Source organism: Orbicella franksi, chromosome 5 (genome assembly GCF_964199315.1).
Source record: "Orbicella franksi chromosome 5, jaOrbFran1.1, whole genome shotgun sequence".
NCBI lineage: Eukaryota > Metazoa > Cnidaria > Anthozoa > Scleractinia > Merulinidae > Orbicella > Orbicella franksi.
The window spans coordinates 29,503,856-29,528,061 of record NC_138149.1 but is presented as its reverse complement, the minus strand read 5'-3'; the positions used below and the strand labels follow the sequence as shown (position 1 = coordinate 29,528,061).

Below are 24,206 nucleotides of genomic sequence, written 5' to 3'. Positions count from 1 at the left end.
TTTTATTTACCCGCTGACTACTGTCAACGTTAAAACAACAACGACGACAACAAAAAGCTTTGGGTACGATTGACGGTGATGCTGGATTCCACTCTGAACCTTAAAACCACTTGTCAGTGAATGCCTTCTATCTCGGGGGCCTCTATTTTGAAAAAGACTAAATAAACACAAAGGCTCAACGTAGGTACTTCTGTACAATTAATTAGCATTTCCCACGTCGTTGGCAAAATTAATATTTGTTTGTTCTATTGCAGGTGCGCTTTACAAAAAATATAACTGAAGTCTTCTGCTCTCTTTTCTTACTCGGTTTCTGTTCTAAGTTACCTGACCACTCAAAAAGCTTTCGGCACCCAGGGCAACCTTAAAAAACCATCAATTTCCATTGAGTTGCGAATTACCATAATAATGTCACGACTGATTGACAACAACGAGCTTTATTGAAGACTGAAATTGATCTGCTTCTTCCGACAAATGTTAGTAAACCGTAATCAAACACTTTCTCCATCACGCTGTTTCCTCGAGACAGTCTCACGTGAACAAACGCTGAGTTGCAACCAAGCTTTCGCAAAGAGGATTTTATTTTTGACGTAACTTTATTGGTGTGTGATCGATGGTTTAAGAAATTTGCATTTCAGAGGAAGTGAGATGATTGAATAGCCGATCCTTTGGGTTTTAACATTACTGATGGCACGATCGCCATTTCACCGAGCTCTGCAAGTTGCTGCTATTTGCCTGGCTTATTCACAAGTTATTGGAGCGTGCCTAGACGATACAGCCTGCCCAGCTTCCAAAAGTTGTTGCAATGGAATATGCAGATATAGCTGCACCTGTGAAAGTTCCGCGGATTGCGACTGGGATGAGAAATGTTGCGCGAATCGTCAATGTGCGGATGGCTTTGAACTTTGTTCACAACCTCTACCGGCCTATTTCATCGCTATAGGAGCCTGCTCTGTGCTATCAATGACATTTCTTTGCTTGCTGTTTATCTGCTATTGGGCTCGCTGCTGCCCGTGGTATAAGCGGCGTATCGCACGTAGAAGAAGGCATCAAAAAGATTTGGATGCTACGGGTCATCGACCACAATTCGCGACGTTATCGTCAACAAATACGACACAAGAACTTCACTTCCCTTCGGCTCCTCAGTCGCCAAACGTTCCTCCGCCACCATATCTACCGCCATTAACAGGAAATCCAGCCAAGTATTCAAGTTACACTGTACAAAGAATAAGCCCATCGATGTGCCATCCGCCACCGTATGCTGCGAAGACTTAATTATGAAAGATCCGCAGCCATTTTCAGGAGAAATCATGTTTATTAGAGCAACTCTTCGGTACAACACCGCCTTCTTCTCAAAGCTAAAATTACAAATACAAACTATAGCCTGAATTTCGAGAGGCATAAATGAGATATTTGAAAATGATTTTTTTATGCTAAGATAATTTATAGCCACAATGTTGTCAAATCCGGTGCTTTATTTGCCCATATTGTTCTTCCTTTTATGCTGCTGCTGTTACATCTGTTAAAACCGACGAATTCGACATTTTGTTGAATTTAGAAAGAAAAAAAAACAAAAAAAAACATTGTGCTACGTGATGACATAACGCTTCCGGCGTAGTCGTATCAAATAAATGATGCAAGTTTTAAAATTTTATTTAATAATGCTATAAAATGTGTTCCTCGAAATCTATAATTACGTCACTGATTGTTTGTCCGAGATCAAATTGGCCTCGAGCAACTTGAATTTTTTAGATGGCATTATTTATACCATCGCAGATAATCGAACAGGTTCGCTTCTAAAGAAGTCGTTCGTTTGAATATAAAGATTGGCTTAAATGTATCATACTGATGATCGTGTATTTCGCTCGCAAATTATAAGTGGATTTGCATTGTTGCCAAGAGTCAGTCTATTGTTGTGAAGTCGAGAGTTACAAACAGCAGGAAACCGCCGAATTTCGATCTCGACCCTTCGGCGCTTATAACCGCAATTCATAGGCCTGTTGAATGAAACAATATGAGAAACAGAGACACCCCTAAGAGGAGCACAGAGTTACTAGTGATTTACATCTGTTTCATTCAGTTTGAGGGGGTAAAAGCCGGCAAGCTCCATAGTACATGAAGCGAATAACCGCCGGCCATTTTGAAATTAACGACAAAAATCGAGCGAAAGTGACGGTCGCTTTGTACGGTAATGAATTTGCTGCGGTATATGGCTGCCATAAGTTTATTTTCTAATATACTATACACATGTCTGATATTCATGGTTTGTGTACTACTTAGGATATCTGTTAAAAAATCTTGCTGAGTATATTGAAGGACCGTACTGATCGACTGGAATCGCGGAATTTTTATGCATAATTTGATCACTCCAAAACGCGAAATCTTGAGACATCTGTACAGTAGTCAGGCTTGAATTTAGTTGTGAAAATAAAATGGCAGATATCCTTAATATATACTCTGCAAATGATAAGTCAATTGGGAATCCAATATAAACGGATTTCCGCAAAACCACTCAAACGCTATATTTTGCGTCATGTTTACTTGTATTTTCAAGAACATAAATTTTATTTACAGGCTTCAATTCTACACAACAGTACGTGGAAATCCTAAATGATTTTCAGACGAGATCGATCGAATCAAATTCCTGTAATGTATCTTGTTCCTCACACCTAAATACAACGTATACATAATTCATATGGGTGCTGCTTTGTTATTCCTCAGTTTTATTTCTGGAAAGGGGGGCCTCTTTGTTTTGGTCACGTTAGCTAGCATATACGAAGACCGCATCGGACATAAAGGATTGCGAACTATGGCACCGAGTCCACAAAGTTTTCAGAATACTATCAAGCAATGCTAAACAGGGGATACCAGAGAGGTCGGTATTGCAATATCAGACTCAGAGAGTGTTCAGAAACCGAAACCAATAATAGTTTATTATTCAGAATGAAAAACAAAAAAAAAGAAAAAAAAAAAGAACGAAAAATGAATAATTGATTAGCAAAATGCCGACAAGGTGGTAATTGACAAAGAGGAACTAAAAGCGATAAGGATGGAAGAGATTTAAGCCAATGAAACAAATATTCTTTTTTTGGTGTTTATTCTTTTATCAAAGTTTCCTGACTCAGGCCCGGTTCGGCCGCTACACAACCTCAGTGTAAGAGGGTCAGCCTGTTCCGAGGATGAGCTGTTGCCAAACCGCCATCCCTAGAGGCGAATATTGTTCGGAAACATTATAAACCCGAAATTGTTTGACAGATGGCAGGCTATATTCGCAAACAAAGTGAGGTATCAAAACAACATTTGCGTAGGAGGCCCTATCGATATCATACGTTATAGCCCATTTGTATTGTATTGCAAATCCAGCTTTCCTTTTACGACAAGGACTATTTTGGAAAAATTTTCGTTATGTCAAGTGTCTCTTTGACCAAATCACCATACAAAATCTTATCTCTGTTTAAAACTGACAGCTAGGTATTAAACAAGGTGTGGCGACAAAAGCCTCTGCCTCTTCTTTTCGCATTTCTAGCAATTTATGGGTTCATTCAGCACCGTCTAATCAAATCCATGTTAATATGAGTTAATGCAAAGCAAGATGAAATATGCCAAAGTTTCTGTGGAAAGCTAGCTTTTGACGGGAACACATATTGGAGTTTTCGGAGTATATTGTTTAATAACTCGACGTCATTGCAGCCACTGTGTAGCTATTTAAAAAAGCAATGGAAATTCATCGAGTTATGCTACTCTCATCTGTTTGTACTTCAATCTCCCCGCGGCTGTGACAGAAGGCCGGTTTGATTTTTGAACAATACGGGAACCTTTGAGATGGTCCAAGTTTCCCAGCATTGCTAAATAACACCAAATAAATGCATTCTGTTTAAGAATTCAAAGTGGCTTATATACTAGACTGGGAATAATTACGAAGGTGACAAATAAGCAATAATAAAGGAAGGAAAGCAGGAGGGAAGGAAGGAAGGATGACCGATCTGAAGAGCTACACGTACCTGGGTCAATTTCCATGAAATATTCAGTCTACATGGATCAATTGCCATTAACTATTCAGTCTACATTTGTGAAGTTGTTCGCTGGTAATTTATCAGCCTCAATCTTCTACATACTTCTGGTTATTTTATACTTCATTAAAGATTTATTTTGAAGCTTAAATGATTTCTAGTCCGTAAAGATCACTCTCAACCGTCACCCCAATGTTTGTGACGCGTTCAGTCAATGAAATAGGAACTGAAGTTTACTTATTCTTAATTTATCAACTGCTAAACTTTTGGTTTAGCAACTAATGGTTGCCTTTTTGAATTCTTTTGTTCAGCAGTTTCTTTGACTTATATACGGCTACAAAGTCACGGTGTCATCGCGTATAGTAATCAGAAATAACGATGTGTAAACCCGGCGGTTCGCATGCAAAACAAAGACGTAAAAAAATCCCTCAAAAACGCGCACTACGGACTGGAAATCATGTTTAAAAGGTAGCCGCGTGGTTATCACAGAAATGGTGTAACTTGGCAGAATTCTCTAACTAATCCCATCCGACGCGTGACCGCGACAAAAAAACCGTGTCTGCATGATATGTGGGCGGATCTCTGCCCCCGCAACTTGTTGCCTTTGTCTTCGTATTGAATGAACATAATTTTAAGGATATGGTGTCTGAATAAGTCCAAGCTAAGTACTCTCACGAATAGAGTCATGGTAACATATGTGCGAGGCACAAAAGACATAATAAACGGTTCAGCGCCATATCAATGAAATCTTTCAACAAATCGTAGACACTTTATTTTCTAAATAAATAGACAATATTACTAAATAAAATACAACTTGGGTACCAGAATAGTAATACCTTACACAAGATCATGACCATTTCGCACAAATACCACACTGGAGTACGTCCGAGAACCTTGCATTGCTTTTGCGTTTCTTGATATGTTTACAGTGAATAATGCTGTTGTCAGGTGACCAAAAAAAGGAAACAATTGATTATCTAAGAATTTGCTAACAATTTCGAATAACAAGCCAAGCTTGTCTGAAGGTTTTATACACTAACCCACACAACCAATACGTTAACATTTTATAAAATAACCTGTCATCTATATTCTACACTACTGATATATTTTGTGTCCGAAAGAACTCATTCAGTGAAAGAACAGCTGAAACACTTCAGTGTAGTTCCAGGGTAATCGTTGTAACTCGCGTTGCTCAATAGAACCGGATCCAAACAAATTGAAATAAGCACTGTTGATAGAAAATAGTACTAAAACTGAAAGAGACATTGTTTCAGTCGTTTTGCTCCTCATAAATTAACAACTCCAGGTTTATGCTTTCAGAATCTTAAGTGTAAAGTTGCAATTGAACAAGCGAGAGAGAAGTCTTGTCGGCGGCAAAAGGGCGTGAAGCATCAGAAAGGAAAATGATGTACGAGCAGCGAGAGAGATGTATAACTGTAGCAGGCTTCGAGCAGGAGTTAGATTTGGACTCCTTTTAGCGCGTGGTGGACAGGTTGTCAGAAAGGATCCGAATGTTGCTTTAAGCAATGGCGTCCTGGTGCTATAATTTCGTCAAGAAGAAGGAGACTATAATCAAAACGACTGAGCTGCACCTAGTACACAAACAGCGACCGCAAAAAATAATAAATTTCTTTACATTTTATGTACCATTAAATTAAACAATCGATGTACTATCCTCAGTCTCTAAGTGACTGATCGCCGCATGCACAATACAGAGACATTTAAGCTCGTGGTTTAACTTTGATGTATTTTTATGTTGTTCTGTTTAATAGTTTACTGAGCGGACGCAAGAGGTGACGATTTCTTCGTTTAAAAACTACCGTCGTAATAGGTACAGTGTGATAAGATGGTCTAAAGCTACTCCTAACAGCTCTGGGAGCCTTGAGAATACGACAGTAACCGAAGAACTGCTTTAGTACTTTACTCAATCTCATTTGTTGCGTAAGCGGTGCCTGCAAGAACTTGAGAAACCGATCCGACCTCCGTGCTTATTTCTAATATTGTAAGCTTGCATAAACACACAGTCAAAGGTTATATTTTTGTCGTAACTAAAGTGGCAATTACCTCAGTGGCTGTCGAGCAATTTTGGTTATACTGCACCATTAACAATTCCGGTTCGAAACAACAGCAGACCAAATATTTGTGACTCAGTTTCCTGACCGCTAATGTAACTCAAGACTTGCCTAAACCTATTTTTTGTGACCTGCATACAGTGCCCAGTATAAGCTTCATTAAAGTAGCACGGAGTCCAGTCTTAATAAGCATTGAAAGTTGGCCCACATAGATAATGATATAAATGATATCCCGTATTCCCTTTTCTATGAAACCGCGTAATCACAAGATAGTTTTCAAACGGTTCTTTCATTTTTCTCCGCATGTTTTACGTTACCTAACCTGTACTGTATGCATGTCGACCATGCCGTTTCCAAAATGTATAAAGTTTCCGGGGAGCAAATTTCGGCTTCTTTTTTTGCGCCGATTCCTTACTTCCACGTACGTGGACCGTGTTTCTTGAAATAAGTTAGATCAGTAAATCAGCCGTACTTCCCGCAATCGCTTCAGTAGTTTTTCTTGCTTCTTTTGTCTGGTTTTGCATGCAGGATTCGAGCTCAGATTATTCTATGTTGCGTGTTTACTGAGACGACACGCGGACACCATCTGTTCGTGCCAATATATTTTCCCATCCATGAACTTCAGTCGATAAAAAAACCCGGATTAAAAAGGCCCGCAATGATCAAACAGTCCAAAAGTGTGCAGATAAAACCCTCCGACCCCATTGAAGGTCATATCCCATTCGTATCCCGGTTGTAATATGGATGGGACAAATTGACCTTTCGATGACTGTTGCTTGCTATACAACTCCCAGACGACGTCGTCGCTGAGCCGCGTACACAGGACATGAAGGATGGTTAACGCAAACACAGAAGACTAAAAGAAAGCCGAAAAGAAGAGAAAGAGGAACCGCCACGGCCAGCTTGGAAGACAGTGAACACAACGACACCCGTGAGATACATTCACCGCTGTCGCAGCACTTTAGCCCTACGGGACAGTCTGTGTCCAACTTGCAGTCTCTCGCAACATCACAGTTTTCAAGGCAAGTTCCATTGCAGCAGCTCGATTTCTTGCCAGCCTGGTCGCACGCAGTGTTGTTAAAACAAGGCATAGCACAAGTCCCCAACCGAATTATTAAATTAAACGTTAACGTCGCTACAAAATTTTTCCGGCTGTACATTCTCATGTTATTTTGCAACAAAACACAATCTGTCAAAACAAGTCACTTTGGCCAACCGCTTTCCTTGGCTACACTGACGTCATCACTCTCGCTACATTCGTGACAGTACTTCCTAACTACGTGAAGTGAGCGCAAGTTGCCTTAACAACGTTTTCGACCATAGTTAATGATCAAGCGGCATGATATTGCATTTTTTCCGCCCCCGTTTAATAATTTCCTTATCTTCGTTTTTTTTTTTTTTTTTTAAATATATCAAGACCTGTCACAAGTCAAAGGTCGTTGATTGTTCCCACTGCTAATTCCATAGCAATGACAAGTGTTGCGGTTTTTAATACAATACGTAAATCATTAAAAAAGCCGTTAGTTTCAGTGAATTGAGCAAGATAAGTCAAGTTATTTTTGCAACCTTTCACACAGCCGGTTATCTTGAAATGCTCTACTGGTAAGCACTATTTCTGAATTTGAATCGATTTTTATATTTAACAAATTTCCAAAGCTTATGTGGCGCCGACATAAAATGATAAATCTTTTCTCGACATCTCGATGGAAACAGACACCAATTCGCTAATGAAATAATTTTGTTACGGGTAGCTTATCATTTTCAATTCTAGAGAGATCAACATTAATACTTACGTCACGTGTTTTTAAAGGCTATTATCCTATGAATAAAAACAGCATAAATGGTTGACCGAATACCTGAAGACGGTTTTTCGAGGGCCTCGCTGTGGGAACTGAAATAAGGGAAAAATTCTAAAGACTATCTGACACATTTTCTGTCCACATGACAATATATACGAGACGATTGTTAACCGTTTGAGTTAATCATTTTGTGATGCGTAAAATCAAACCTTCTTTAGAGCTATGTTTGAAAATGGATTCAATAACTGTCGAGCGACGTTTACAGGGGCTGTTCCAGGATTTTTCAAGTTGGGGGGAGGGGGGGGGGGATGGATGGTACCTTGAGTTTGTAGATTCAATTGGACATGCCCCCCCCAAATGTTTCAATTCGAGAATTAGAACTTAATTAAAATTGTTAGACCACAAATACTAGCAATACTACAAAGTAGGAATTACAATGAGGTAACTGACCATTGGGGGGGGGGGGGGGGGAAGGAAGGGGCTGGGGAGTATGATAAGCCACCCAGCCACCGCCCCCTAAATCCGCCCCTGGTTTATGCGAAAGATGACAAGTACGCGTAGTAACCAAAGCAACGCTGATTTTAAGGAAAATAATTTATGTCTAGCCTGCTAACAAGAAACAGATCCTATCTTATTTACAAATTAGGAGACTATGTTACAACGCGACTGCAAACTTTTTCCTCGTGTATTAATTATTTGCAGGCAATTTGATTCTTTACATAATTCCCTCAAAGATTTCTCACAATGATTATTTTCAATGGGTTCACTGATCATGGAGTGGTTACTAAAATGGCGATATCAGTTTAGAAAACTGATGATAAACTTAGTGCTTTTTACATTGTGAAATCATTAAATTTGTAAAAAAAAAAAAGGTTTCCACAGAAGACAGTTGCATTACTAACTTTCATGTCATGGAAACCGTAGTTAAAATAAACAATAAATAGATTTTATGTTTCACTCGTTCAATACGCCACTAGTAATTTTTTTTTTCCTGACTAAAATTCTACCAAGAAATAGGATAAATGCAGACAAAACCGGTCTTGATAGGAAGACTAAGTTAATTTGTTTTAAAATAACAGAGATACGACTGCAACTCTTCGCTGTCTGAGCGTTCCCTCGGGGACGGAAGTCGGCAGCGGGAGACTAGTAACCAGGGTAGTTACATCTCCGCCCCAGTCTCCACCAAAGAGTAAAGGGCAATCGAACAAAGGCATTTCACTTTGTTGTTTCACGACTTTTGCTGAGGGCGCACGTGACCTTATGACCTCTAGTGGCTTTAGCCACACGATTGGGAGATCATAAATGTCACGTGACTCAGTTGGTTCAATGATACAAGCACGGTCAGCGTCCCATGATGCACCGGTCAGTTTCAAGTCACTGAGAAAGACGCCATGGTCCGGGGGAGATGTGGGGAGAGTACTTGGATGGAGGACCTGTCCAAGTGAATGAAAAGTAAATTGCGTGGTCAAATCAACGCATCATTTCATCAGCTGTCAGTTGGATCATTCATAGTGAAAAACAGGTTCAACTTAGGAAATAAAGAAGAGAGGAAAATAATACAAAGGCCGCGAATAAGGCTAACGACAGAACCGGCGAACGGCTTTGCCCTCCTTCCCCCCTCCCCTCCCCCCCCCCCCCCTGCCCACTCCCCACTTCCTCGCCCCTTTTGTATTTTCCCGATTAGATCATGATGGCTTTTTCTGGTTTAAAAAAAGGGGGTTTAGTTCCTTTAATCATGCTGACTCACGCAATAAGGTAATGGCTTCGGAGGAGTTTTGCACTACACATTTTAAAAATGGTCGTTGCATCTTGATGAATAAAGAGTCAGTGGAAATACGAAAAACGTGAAAACAACAGAATCACCTCTCGCAGTACAGTGCAAGGTAAAGAGTGAGGTCAAGGTTTGTAATGTAAGATACAAACCAACCCTTCCCCCTTCGCGTGCGTCCCAGTGTACACAGATTCATACGTTGCTGCTGGACCAAGGAAACGAGGTTCACAAAGGAAAACGTTTCCTGTCAGGTAGCCTGTACTAGATACAGTAGCTACAGAATACGAACCGTAAAATTGACCGATAGCGCGCGTTAAATGTAACAGATAGTTTATTACAGGGAAATAACGCTGTTAATTACTACAAAGTGTATAATTACCTCCACTGAAAACTCTAGAGCGTACACAGATTTCATTGTAGAACGTGCGTGATCCATTAAAACACAAGCTAAAAACGCTTGAGGGTGCGCAAACGCTCCAAGGCAATACGAACAGGACTGTAGAGGCGAAGTCGACAAGTAACCACTGAGCGCTTTCACTTGTCTTCCAACATCTACCAACCATCCACTAAGACTGACATCTGTGGAGTTCTTAACGAGCCACTTGGAGGGTGCACGGTGAGAACCGAGCGCTGAGGTTAAGTTGAAGAGATCTGGTGTGAAAGCAACGTGTCCACTGCAAGCGTTGATGAGAAGTTCAATCTCCTTAACTACTCCCTCGAGGAGATTTTGAAAGAAGACAAGTTCACGTTGAATGAAAGCAACAACAGCTGTTGTTGCTTCGCGCGAAAGGTCATGTGCCTTGATTGATTCCATAACAGTTGTGATTTCATTGAGCGTTTCTCCAGCAACAACTCTGACTTGGTTTTCAATTGAGAGAGAGGAACGTTGGCGCCCTGTCCCAATAGCCAAGCGGTCTCCAATGCCACTAAAAAAGAGACGCAACCATGATAAGCAAACTAGAATAACGTAATGGGGCAGAGATACATCCAAGTAATTGTGAGACTGAATTGGACTCGACGCAGAATTCGATTCATCTAACTTTCCTAGCAATCGTGTCTGTGGAATGTGCCTTGTAACTAGTGCAAGGCCCTAGATGCCATTGTCAGTTAGTAATAAGCAATGGCAACTTCCCTCTACGAGGCGCCCTACAGAGAACCATGGTAGTTGTATTACATGAAAACAAATATCCAGTTCAAGATGATGAATACAACTACCATGATTCCCTGCAGGTACATCTCATAGAGGTAATTGGCCATTAGTGTAAGTGAAAAAGGTTATGACTAACAAGTAGTAACGCTAGAAGCGTGTTTATTAATTATATTTAGGTAAAGTGATACGAAATATACGAAAAAGGAAATAGACAATGAATCATCGTAGGGCGAAAGAAACATTGGCTACCAGTATAAAGGAAACAATGCACAGTTAGAGCTGAGATATGACTTGGTGAGCATACCTGCTACGTTTTGACTGGCAACTAGCATTACACACACCAGTAAGACCCAGTTCTTGACACGACAGAGCTTCTGGTAAACTGCCCACGTACGTATCTATGAGTGAGTATGTGGGCAACTCCTCAACTGAATCCTACAATACAGAGTGAACGTGAGAGTAAACAAAAGAGCATCATGGAAGAGTGGACCTTACATACTCTGCTCGACCAGACTCATGACTCATGCCAGAATCAAACAAATCACAAACAACAACAACAACAACAACAACAACATCACCACTAACAACAACAACAAAAACAGGCGACTTCCTTGATGGGAATCGCACTAATTAAAACAAACTGAAGCAAAACCGTCAAAGGAACAACAACAAAAGCAAAATAAAACAGAAGCTGCACTATATGAGAAAGAAAGTAACCAAGTGATTTATTAAATGTAGAGGGATTACCACCTCCATATGCTCAAAAGGAACAAACTTTGCCAAGGACTTCACAGCGTGTAAGTCTAGACCATTTGTCACGTGACCCCCGTACGCAACATCTCCCAACATGGCTTCCATTGCTGCTGGAGGTAGCGGAGATTGACAAGCACGTGACAGATGGCGTAATGCTTCTAATCCAGCAAGCAAATCTGATTGAGACCTTCAAGAAAGCGAAACAAAGAAAACGAAATTACACACAATGGCCAGAGAGCCTCTCAGTGGGATGAGCCACTGTAAATTCCTATTGATGGAATGATTGATCATATTTTATGAGTTTAAGTTAAGCGTGCAAATAAAATAATTCAGGATATTAGGCGTCCACAATTCGACAGATTGTGAATTTCAGCCGCTGTGAACCAAAGTTGCGGTCGCTTACGAGTTTCAATCAAATGATAAAACTACACACACTAATTACTTGTTTTGTGAATACCAAGAGCCATATTCTCTAGCGAACTGTCCAAGAGTAGTAGGTTATTACAAAAACTAGAAGTTATCAAACATACCACTGATACGGACAGCTGAACGCACTCTGTCCGAATTTTCGTCTTTGGAGCAGAACTGAATGAAGATACGCCAGTCCATAAATCAAGTACGGGTGAACGTCACTCTATAGAGTTAAATCAAATTAATCCTTAAAGACATCCAAATCGTTTATAACAGAGCCTGAAGTGTCAAAGGTCACAGTACCTGTAAAGCGAAAATTTCCTTCGGCATAAAAGGAAAATACTCTACCTTGAAAACAGATTTCTCTGCTGCTTCTCCCCACAAAGGGACGGAGTTGTTTAGAGACCCTGCGGCAACTCGACAGTTTGTCTGCACAGCCTCCCTGAAATTCTCCTGCGCCTGACACGCCAACTTGAGTCCTTGCTGTATGACAACTGCGGGTAACGGTAAACCGACTTCCGGTTGAGTAGTCAGCCATAGCCGGAAGTCAGGGTGGATAAGCACATCTTCGGCCTCGTTGTTTCGTGACTTTTGGTCGCTTCCATTCTCCGCATATTGCCCGGGAGAGTCACTCTCGCTGTCAGTGTCACGCATATTCACGATTGTCTAAGGGAGAAAAAAGTACATCATTAGTGCACAGATAAACTAAATATAATGAACGTTCCTTCCCCTTTTTCCTTCTGTCATCGTCCCATCTTGGACGAAAAAATTCACAAGCGTAGCAGCTCTCGCAAGGTGCTATTATTTTGTTATTGTAGCAGCTGGTATTGTTTTAGGGGCATTGTTTGTGTTATTTGTCCTGTTGTTCCCTTAAAGGTTATCGAGCCATTGATGTGAGACCTTACGAGAGCTACTACATGATCCAAAAATGTCTCTCCAGCATTGACAGAACATACGTCTTTTTAGAACTTGTAGATGCTTTAGCGCATCTATATACGAAATACGAATAATCAGAGCAAGCATTTTTAAGCCCTTTACACCGTTATCGATATATGAATATTTTGTATACACAGACCTCCAGCTCGTGCATGAATTCTTCAGACCAACCGGTCGCCAAATGACAGTTTTCTAGAATAACCCAGCAGCCAGTCTTCATGCCTCGTTTCACGGCCGTCAAAGCATTCTTCATGCTAGCATTCTCGCCAAGAGTCATTTGGAGCAAACTTTCGTCCTTTCTGTGCGCCCGGGCTAGATTAATGACATCAGTTACAGGGTCTACAAGACAAGAACGGACGTTAACAGTTTGGGTAAACGAGTCGCCGTAAAGTGGTCGCTCGCTCTACTTCTTACTTGACGAAAATTGTGAGTATAAAGAACAGGGACTTTGTGCTTTATAGTGAATAGGCTTTGAGCAGTGGCCGAGATCTTTGTACGATGTTTCTAGTCAATACACCTTACCCTCGAACTGTCTTCCCCTAACCCAGGGGTAAACGTGTCTTTACGACTAGCTTCCGATACAGGGAAAGTAATAATACTCCAGGGTACAGTTGTTTTGTTGTTTTTGGCTTCAGTTCTAAAAACTTTCACTGAAATTTTCTATTTACATTTTCTGTCCCCCAGTATTGACGTCGACTAATATTAAATTCCACAAGATATAGCAATGATCCACACTTGTATATAAGAGACATTAACACCTCGATCGCCTTTTAATTATGGATCAGTGTTAATCCTCTTGGATGCTTTAATTCAAGCTACCACAATTAAGCATGATGAAACATCCTTGTGTATGAAGGGGCTGGGTTTTGTTCCGTTTAACTATGAGTTCTAAACCTTAACTTCGTGGAGCAACAGTCTTTTATCGGCAAAATGTCGGGCCCATATTAAAGAACAATGATTTCCGAGCGTGTTAAAAGACACTGACTTTAACTTGAAAAAAGTCGGGCTGCTGCTTTTCAAGTTCACCCAAATGCAGTCCGTTTTAGTCTTCTCCAACTTTGCCCGTAACGCCCGCTTTTTTTAATTTCCTGTGTCTATTTTCAGTCCTAAGCTGTTCTTGCGATATTTCAGTTTATTTTATAACCAGTTGCTAAGAGTTGAAATTATCTCACATCTGTGACATAGCCCTTTAAGAAATTTTAACAGTCTTCGTGATTTACCTTTTAACACGTTTGCCTCTCCTTGCGCGAGAATTTCGTGTGACGGCAGTAAGAATATAACAGGACAGGAGGAGTTAGTGACTGGATACACTTGGTGCAAGTCGTATCCTGATGATCGAGTCATACTGGCTCCCATTTGATAAAGGACAATATCTTGACACACCTGGAACAACTGAAATGGAGAAATGACATGACTTTTTTGCGGCAATCAACAAACGACTCATTTTAATAATTAACGAGCATAACAAGACACGGCCAACAGGTCAAGAACGAACCACAAGAATACAAAAAGAAAAAGAAAAAAAAATCTGGGAAAGATGAACTTTATTCGTTTGTCTCACGATGGAGTCACTTTGAGATGTTGATCGCGACGTTTCGACTGTTATACTGCTAGTCTTCATCGTGCTACAAATAGCGACACGCAACAATCGACCTCATCGCCTGATAAAGACTGGCAGTATAGCAGTCGAAACGTCGCGATTAACAACTCAACTTGACTCCATCGTGAGACAAATGAGAGAAAAATTCTTCCATCCTATCTTACACCACGATGAACAGACACATCTTTAATGACAGAAAAAAATCTGTGCTAAAACTTAAAAAAAAAAACTGTTTTGTTCCTTATTTTGACTATTCCATTAACGTAACAGTTGTTAATGACTTTATATAACAAGACACAGCAAAAGTTTCAGAACCTACCAAAAAAACTTTTTTGATTTTATTTGTCACTATTCCATTAAAGCAACACTGATGGTTGAGCCGACTTTCCACATCGTCACACCTCTCGCACATCATGGAAATCTCGAGTTCATAGTCTTTTTTTATTATTATTACAATGTGAGAGAGGTTAGAATTGACCTGTTAAGTGTAGCTTTGGCCTAAACGGGGGATGGGCTGACTTTTTCTTAAAGACTGACTACTTTCTAGTCCTGGATCAAATAATCGACCATAAAGTTCAGCAACTATATGGCACATCCACTCTTTCTCTTTTGAGTTTTTACGGCACGCAAAAACGACAGCCAAAGAATTGAAAACAGACTGCTTATGTACTACCAATAAACTCGGTAATTTAAGACAACCATTACGGAGGACGACCATTTATTTAGTAACGATAGAGTCAAGCGCCAAATTTTTCGTACCTGGTCTCTTTGAAAGGTTTTCCACAGTAACGCTTTCTGAAAGGTAGTCAGATGCGCGTAGTCGCCAGGAGTCACACCAAGGAGAACTGGAGGTAGCTGTGGAAGACAAAAGAACCAACAACAATTAGCAAGACTACAGGAGGGAAATAAACGTAAAATTACATTACATGTACAGCTCAAATAGTATATGATCTCCTTTTCTTTTATAGAGTTTAAACACAAGGAACGCAAGGATATGTGTCTAAGTTTTCAGACACTTTTTCGGTAATACTTTCCTAAGGGAGGTGAGGGAGTGCCCACTTTACTCCGAACTCCATCAAAAGGGCATATAGTTGCATCATCGCAAACTAAATCGTGCAGTGTTCGTCATTTCTCGACAGTTTAGGCTTATCGTAATTATTCTGGTTATTTGTTCATGTAAAACAGACGAACATGACATGAATAATTACTGGTCGTAAGTAAATAAGCAGGACAAGACAGAAGCAATCTTTGCGGCATGCGTGACAATGAATCTCACATTAAAGTACTCGCGCCACAGATCTGACAGCTCCATAACAGATTGCTTCAGACCACTGAAGACTGGAAGAAGCTCCAGCTCATCTGCTGACTCCCAAACCTAACAAGGAAACAGAGGTAGTAAATTGTACAATAACTTGATTGGGACTGAAGCGACAAATTAAGAGCAATGACTAAGAGTAAAAACTTAGCGAACAAATGACTAGAGCAATGAAAATGTGTCAGTATTCCCCAAAAGCAATGAAAACGTGTCAATATTCCCCAAAAATTAGGGGGAAAAAAGAAAATGAAGAAACGTGAGTGAGATGGTGATGGACACGGAACACAAATGACAAGCACGGCGAGGATTGTCTGAACGTGTCACGATCCTCAAATGTGAAGTTCAGTGCTCAAACCCAGACAGGGCGAGGCAGAGTCCAACGCGTGGACTGACGACCATTCTTGACTAAGCGATTATGCGTTATGAACCTTCGGGTCCTTTAAGGCGTCCGAAAGGTGACGTTAATACAGACAACTAAATCGCGACACCTTTTATTTTAGAACACATTCAATGCTTTGCTTTTCATACCTGCTGTGAGACCCACTGTGGAGTATCGCTATCTAGAACGCGATCAGCCTGGGTGTTGTTGGGTAACTGGGTAAATAGCTGCCATTCATCGCACGTGACGGAACCGTTGTTCATCATTTTCTCAACAGCCAGTAAAAATGCAAACACGTGATTATCACCTGAAACAACACCGAGAAAGCTGGAGTGAAGCCCATTATGCAAATACTGTGGGGGCGAGGGAAGTGGGGACCCCAAAGAATATCCCCCTCGGAAGCCAGGTTGACTTCCTTCGGAAAGCTCAGTTGGCTATCATGCTCGACTTCCGAAACGTATCGGGCGGGGCCTTCCGACTTAAATTTCAACCAAATTGTTAGATCAAGATTATGAAAAAAAAGAAAAGATCATTTCATCGTTTTAAACTGGGAAATTAGTAACAAGAGGAATTGGTTTTTCACACTTGCCACGCAGGGCCGGTTTGTTTGAAAGCCGGTTAACACTAACCTATGATTAAAAGTTAACGAAAGTATCAATTCTTGTTGTATAAAATGCTTCTCTCTGTTTATCTTTTGTGTGGTTTGAGGTTATTCAAACTCAAAACTGAATATAAACAGAAAACATCGCCGATGGGTTGTAGACTGAAATAAAGACTCTCGCTTCATCGGGCTTCGAACAAACCCAGCCCAGTTGTACCGGTATAACTAAATCTGCGCTACACATGTAGTATTTATGAAAAGTAAGTGAAATTAGCGCAAGTAGTACCTTTGGAATTTGCTAAAACGATGAAAATGTAAATAAGGTACAAAACAGGGAGCTACTTACTTTGGAACAAACTCCAAGAAGTGCGCTCGAAGATTTTCCTCAACAAAGCGGTGACGAGTTCTGCTGCTCTGGCGGCTGGTGAACCGCTACTCTTCTTGCCTCGGTTCCTCTCAGCTAGAGTGTCGTGAAAGAGCTGTATGAATGCGTTCAGTGGAAAGCGATAGTATGGGTGCAGCTTCTGCAGTTCACACATCACCGAAAATAGCAACGCGCCATGTTGGGCCACAGGAAGAAAATCACTCTGCTTCGTTAAGAGCTCTGTTTTCATCGTCTGTCAAAGAAAAGAGAACGGTTTTCAACTGAGTGTCGTAAAACCAAACCTAAAGTGATCGCTCTGGCCATTCACAAATGACACAATAAACTCAACGAACCAATCAAAACCCGTAGAAAATTCATGTAGCTGACGCAAAACGATGTGAACGTGCGCGAGAAAGTTGCCGGGTTGGTTTTGGTTTTGCTTCTGATTGTATCAAAAGGTCGCGAGAGGTTTTTCTTGTCAATCGTGTAACGTACTAACGTAAAATCAATTACGCTTGGAAAATCAGATGAAAGCCGCCCCAATATAGCTGAGATGTAATTTAATACTACAATGTTCGGAAAGGAACCCACATTACTCCTGGCTGGTTTTCATGAAGGTCCTCTATCCAGCTCGAATTTCAATTTAATAAATGTTATTTTCATTTTTAGTTTTTTGGAGGGAGAAAAAGCGAGGTACTAGAAGAAAAACTCTCGAGGCAGGGACGAGAGCCAACAACACACTCAGCCCACATATGACACAAGGCATGAATCGGACCCAGGCCACTTTGGCGAGAGGCGGGTGATCTACTAGGCCCATCTCTGCTCCCTTAACATGAATAAGATGTCAGCCAGCGAAAAAGCTAAAACAGCTACAATTCAACAACTCACGTCAGCCTCACTGCATCTCTCTTCTGCCATGGATATGACATCTTTACTCTTAATGACAGAATCCAGCATGGAAGTGTCTTTCAACAGAGGACCACTGAGGCTAAGAACCTTCTCAAGGATAAACTCCTGAACAGGAAAAAAATACAGGAATATTGTAAGAATTTAAATAATAAAAACTACAAATACAAATAAAATTGAGCGACTTCTGTTAATGATTCATGGACTTTTGTAAGGGAAAAAAACCTAGTTTGTTCCTGTCCAAATATCTTTCAAACGTTGAATACTATTCAAGGCAATTGAGAAAGAAATACAGTGGTACAAGCACAAAGTACGCGCTGGTTGTAAAGAAATGTGTCTTCAGCGCTAGCGCTCTTTTGAGGATTGCTTTTCCTCGACCGTATCTTTTAGTAGTTTCTTAGAAAAAACAAAATGGAAGAGCGGAGTCCATGTTCCAAATTCCCGCTGAACTTTCAGTAACTTTCATCTAATAGCCCCTAAAATAAAAGTTACTCAGCTAATCGAGTCGAAGGGTTTGCGTCAGAAAACCGCTTGGTTTGTCCTAACGTACTTTTGTTTCCAAGTTGCTGGAAATTTTGGGAAAAGTAGATGACTGAGAAGAGTTACTGTCATTAATAGCACCTTGGCATGATCAATCTGTTGTTTGTGGAGGCCAACATCCCTCTCAATCGATCTCAACTGTCCATCAAACTCTGGTCTCTCAAGCCGCAACGTGTCTGCCAACAGCATGTCGCAGATCCCCTCTCGGCTCATTTCTATGCTAATGGTGCAAGTCTTGGAAAAGGGCAGCGGACACTGTCCCTCTCCGGGCATGAAGAGAGGCAGAGACGAACTAAGGTAAAGGCGGAATGAAGGGTTATACTCCACGGCAGTCTTGCCTATAGTCACTTGGAGAACTCCGTCTGAGTTGGTGAAGGTTTGTCGAGTAAGAACCAACTCCAGCAGTTTGTCCCAACGTCTTCTTTCAACGTGGGTGACCAGCACCACTAACCCTTTCTTGACGGCGGCGCGAAGTTTATCGACTGCAACAAAGAAAGTGGCAATTTGAGTGTTAAAGCAATCATCTCATCTTCAAATGGAAAGAAACGCCGCAAATGAAGGGGCACAACAACTCCCCAAACCTAGGACTGTGCTTTTGCATTTCCTTGCAAAAAAAAAAAAAAAAAAAAATGAAAAAGTTCTGTTTCTTTCTTTCATTACTTAAGGTACGTTATGTTTAACCACTCCCTGGGCAAGATCCCTGACAAAAAAAATACGTTTAACATCAGGAAACGATATGGTATACCTACCTACCTACCCACCCAACCACCCACCCACACACACACCCACCCACCTACCCACACACCCTCCCACCTGATGTTAAACCTGTTACAGCGGAGTTTACAACAACTTAGGTCAATATCTCGCCTGACATTTGCAGACACGAGCTATAACATGGCTGTTATCGAACTTACAGACTTGACCTTTCCTTTTTCTAGACAGGCAAGACGTGATTGAAAGTGAAAAAAGCTGGATATTCCCCTCTGTGATGAAGGATTTACCTAACAGAGGATCATCAGCTTGCACGACAAGAATTCGTCCTTCGCTCAGGTTCATGACTGGAGTTGGACCAGAAGGTAACGGCTGAGGAGAGCCGTCGATCTATCAAAAGATAAACACAGAGAGCTGTATACTAGGTAATCAATTATAAAATATATGAGGTACTACGTGCGCTCTCATTGATCGATAGGTGCTTTTAGATGAGAGAGTACGTAAACACGGTTGTGACGTTTTAGATTCGCGTGTGAACCGAGAAAATACATGGCATACCACTCGAAAGCGTTGCGTGACTGTTATTACTATATTTTAAGGTAGGTAAGGTATCAGAGCATACCTGTATTCCCATGGCTTCAGCCAGCTTCTCAGTTAACACCTTGTCACTGAAGCTCGTCAGAACACTCCCTGCTGTGCGCTCGGTTCTGGACGTAGCTGGAGTCTGAATCTCGGCCTCTTGAAAGCTGGACTCCTGGTCATCTGAATATCAACGAAGGCAGGATAATATAAGACTCGTGTCAGAATGGAGTAAATATATCTTATTAGATGTTTTGGTGTGTAGTATCGCTGTATATTTTTACGAGTCGTGTCGTATTTTGACGAGCCCGTAGGGCGAGTCAAAACATCTAAATCCTTAGTTTTAGTTGCGATTGAGAAGATATATAAAACACTCAAGATACCAAAGCAAATGCGTATTTCTTTCGACACTCAAATGAAAGAGCGCTCTAACATTGAATACCCATAAGATTATACAATAATGTCAGCTTTAGTTAAGAATGTTTCTCATAATTGCTTCAAATGTTTAAAATACTTCACTGTTAAGCTGGTACAAAAGCACGTATTGGGGTTCCATCCTTACCTGTCTCTTTAAGCGACTGGAGAAACTGATCCACTTCATTATCTGAGAGCTGTGGATCAGCTTCATCATCGTCTGCTCCAGACTGATCCAGATTAGCGTAATCCAAAGCGGGAGCAGTATCTAACTCAATGGATGATCGTCCAGATTGGCGTGAGACAGAGCGTTCGGACTGTCTTGTCTCTGGACAGCTGTTTTGACCTTCATCCAATGTATCATCTACAGACGATAAACAAGAAAATCAACAGCAAGCTTGATTTCCCCTTGGACTAGCAGAAATATTTTTACAAGGTTATATACTAATAGAGTTTGGTGCCTGGCAACCTGAAACAACCAGAGAGTTAAGAAGGGCAGGAAGACAGGTTTACACGAGGTTCACACTCAAAACTAAGACGGTTTACACTAGTCGTACCAGACACTAAAGCGGGCTTACAATAGGTTTTCACAGGAAAATGGGACTTCCGTGAGGTTTAACAAAAAACAATGAGGGTTAATACTACGTTTCAACAGAAAATAAAAGCCGGTTTGTACAGCAATGTAGAAGATTTACAATACGTCTGAACGGACTAAATGCGGACAATTGCACTTGTTTAGACTTGAGAAAAGTGGCGTTCCACTAGGTTATAACAAGCAGGTTAAGCTTACCCAGGTTTAGCAGGCAATAAAGCCGGTTCAATCAAGACTAACGTTAAACAGTGGACCACTTCAACAATGTGACGCGATATCAACAATCTTTCTTATTTCTCATAAAAACAATAACAACAAAATACACCTCCATAGATCAATTTATCACGCCGAAGATAGTAAACATGAGCAGTTTCATAACAATCCGTTGCAAACTTGTGGAAATACGGGATCCCAAACCTGCCACTTCTTACAAAGAATGTATGCCAGGGGGCACGTGCTTGTCCCTACCATACCTTTCGTGGAAGAGGTCCATTAAATTTAAAGGCAAAGTTTTAAATTGCCTTAAAATCTAAGTAGTAATCTCCAATACCTTTAAACTAGGCCTCAGGAAAATGTTTGATTTTAGACACAAAACACAAACACTAAATGGAAAAAAAAACAAGAAAAAACAAGAAAAAAAGAAAAAGAAAAAAGAAAAAAAAAAGAGAGAGAGAGAGAAGAAAAGAAAAGAAAAAAAAGAAAAACCTTGATGCAGAGCCCTTATCCACAACTCAGCCTGATTATGCGGATCGATCAACAGCGGCCAGGCACGCGTCCGATCATCACTACAGCTCCTCAGTATCAAAGCGTTTTGCAGCGCCTGCTCGTCGGTGGGTAACTCATTTCTCTTCCACTCATCCACCTCGTTGGCAGCAGCTAGTATCGTTTTCAGTGACACATCTTCACGCAATGGCACAGTGTTAGTAGATAACGTTGATGCAAGCGTCGACTGGGTGGTCGGAGGAGAGGTTCTACCTGTTAGAAAATATGGTATACTTTGTTTAGGTCTTAAATTTGGTTGAGTCGGGAGGGGGGGGAGCTTTCTTCAATTGTCCCAAACCAATGACGTAAAACGATAAGATAAAAGTTTTATTGTTCAAACACGCTAAAGCTATAAGAGTGAGTCACCACAGCCAAGACTAAGGCGTAAACAACAGCATAACGTCAGTAGGGATGGGCCGCATAATTCAGATTTTTGCTGATGGCTGGAGCGGTTATACAAAAGGGTCGCTTAATAAAACGTTTCTGGAAAGCAAAATTCATTCTAAAAGAGGTTCAAACAAGACTAATCTTAGCTTAACAAACACTGTAGCCAACAAATCACTACCTGCATTATTTGGCTCAGTGTAATTGCGTTTGTTCCGAGAATCTTCGAGCACCATTGACGACAAACTGAGCAGTCGCTTCTCGGGCTCTCGCGACACCCCATCACACACCCGCAGCCAGTCAGCAAACAGCTCATCCCTGGCAGCAGGTACAAGAGGTCCCAGGTAACACACGGCGGCAGCCGTGACCAGGGCATCACCTGGTGCAGTGAGAAGATGCTGCTTGGCGATCGATCGATTGCTATGCCACAAGTTAGAATAGGTGGACAGACAGTCGACAAGCGCCGCTCCCTTGGCTTGCACAGCTTGTATGTTCTATCGGAAAAAAATTGCTTGTGTGTGAGCTAGAATCGCCGTAAAACCATATAAAGTTTGCCTCGAGCAAAGTGGCCCATAGTACCAGAGCATATCCCTCTTTTAGGACCATTAAGTGGTTAGAACTATTTTCACTGCCTCTTGGATGGGATGCTAGTCTTTCGCAAGGTTACTCCTAGCGTTAACTTCGCCGGTACCCAGTTATACACCTGGGTGGAGAGAGGCAACGCGAGAGTAGTGCCTTGGCCAACAACAAAACTCCGGCCACGGTTAAAACTCGGATTGCTTGATCTGAATGACAGCACACTAAGCATTAGGCAACTGAGCCTCCCTGTGGTTAAAACGAACAACTGTAAAAAACTGGCTAATTTTGACATGTTTGGTTTCGTGACTTCTTTTATTCTCAACAGAAAGTACAGGGCCGATTGAGCAATGACAGATGTGCATAAACAGATGTGCACGACAGATGTACATCCACGGAGGCCGAGCCAAAGAGCCCACCAAAAAGTATCATTATAGAGAGTTTCGGGGATCAAAGTGAAACAAAGAATATAGCATATTGATATAAATTTGCGAAGGAACATGGCAGTTCTCGCTGTTAATTTCTTTTCAACTGTCAAGAGTCTTTACCTGGATCTGTTTTTCAACTGTTCTGGAATGTTTGACACTGTCTTTGTACAACTGGATATTTGACTCAAGCTCTTGTTTGATGGCATTACACCTGACTCGCATCTGTCCTAGAATGGACTTTGCCTGCGAAGGTACGATCACATTTTCACCATAATACGAACATAAAAGACACAATTGACGGCATAAGTAGTTGACACATTCGAGAAACAGTTCTTCATGCAATATTCTCACCTCTTAAAATTCACTACAGTAGTCCACAATACCCTTCCCCGTTCACTGTTGTTAGACTGCGTGACAGACATCACAAAACGAGACTCGGCATCACTTGCGCGGGAAAAAAGGGAAGGCGTTGGGGAAGGGGGAGGGGTGTAAAATAAGGACACTAGGTTTACACTGTAAGTGGTTGTCATATTGTCTCAAAATGGGGCTCAAAACGACGGTCTCTCAAAAATATTGCCGCCAATAATTTAAGTTTCCAGTTCAGTTCAGCTGTAAGGGAGACAATCGGTGTGGGATTGGTGTGAGATGTGATAATCACAACACGAAATTTGAAAAAAAAAACCCTAGACTTTCTTAATCTAATACTCGTTCTCTGATCTCACGGTTCCTTAAATCACATGGAATACCTTTTCGAGTTCCTGCTCTGCCTTCCGCAGCTGCTGTCGTTTTGGTTCCAGAGCTCTGTGTACCAAACAGAACTCGTACACGGCTCGTACCCACAGACACAGAGACCTAGCAGCCACGCTGCCGTCCTTGACAATGTCTGCACGGAACAACGGGTTGTCGTAAAAACCTCTGAGCGCATTGAAAATAGCATCAGGCATGCCAATCATGTTGTAAAATTCCAGATCTTTGAAGAAGTCGTTCCGGTTGAGGAGAAGCTTGCCCTCTTCCCAGCTGGAGGCGAAATAAAAAATTAGATCAAAAAAAAAAAAAAACTAGACATTTGTTAGACCTTAATAGACTGGCCTTCCTAGGCCAGCATTAGCTATCCGCGGCCAGTCTAAAATGTAAATTGAGGAACGGAAATAAAAAT

The 24,206-nt window shown here is 41.2% G+C and overlaps 1 protein-coding gene across 2 annotated transcripts in view; it reads right to left on the bottom strand.

The window, feature by feature from the left end:
• Positions 1-8,454: 8,454 nt before the first annotated feature.
• The window catches only part of LOC145488026 (dynein heavy chain domain-containing protein 1-like), a 54,841-nt gene continuing 39,089 nt past the window's right edge, over positions 8,455-24,206 (bottom strand). The window contains exons 43-63 of one of the 2 annotated variants that reach the window (XM_081466787.1): positions 23,797-24,067; positions 23,171-23,293; positions 22,225-22,540; positions 21,606-21,875; positions 20,457-20,672; positions 19,938-20,077; positions 19,606-19,705; positions 18,686-19,086; positions 18,047-18,172; positions 17,141-17,411; positions 16,343-16,500; positions 15,776-15,874; positions 15,259-15,354; positions 14,120-14,291; positions 13,039-13,238; positions 12,312-12,629; positions 12,083-12,186; positions 11,550-11,739; positions 11,104-11,234; positions 10,029-10,575; positions 8,455-9,311 (exon numbers count right to left, since the gene is read on the bottom strand). In XM_081466787.1, coding sequence (XP_081322913.1) covers positions 8,946-9,311; positions 10,029-10,575; positions 11,104-11,234; positions 11,550-11,739; positions 12,083-12,186; positions 12,312-12,629; positions 13,039-13,238; positions 14,120-14,291; positions 15,259-15,354; positions 15,776-15,874; positions 16,343-16,500; positions 17,141-17,411; positions 18,047-18,172; positions 18,686-19,086; positions 19,606-19,705; positions 19,938-20,077; positions 20,457-20,672; positions 21,606-21,875; positions 22,225-22,540; positions 23,171-23,293; positions 23,797-24,067 — 4,615 coding nt within the window. In that variant the 3' untranslated portion in view covers positions 8,455-8,945. The remainder of the gene's footprint in view (positions 9,312-10,028; positions 10,576-11,103; positions 11,235-11,549; positions 11,740-12,082; positions 12,187-12,311; positions 12,630-13,038; positions 13,239-14,119; positions 14,292-15,258; positions 15,355-15,775; positions 15,875-16,342; positions 16,501-17,140; positions 17,412-18,046; positions 18,173-18,685; positions 19,087-19,605; positions 19,706-19,937; positions 20,078-20,456; positions 20,673-21,605; positions 21,876-22,224; positions 22,541-23,170; positions 23,294-23,796; positions 24,068-24,206) is intronic. The other variant, XM_081466788.1, reaches the window with a different exon arrangement.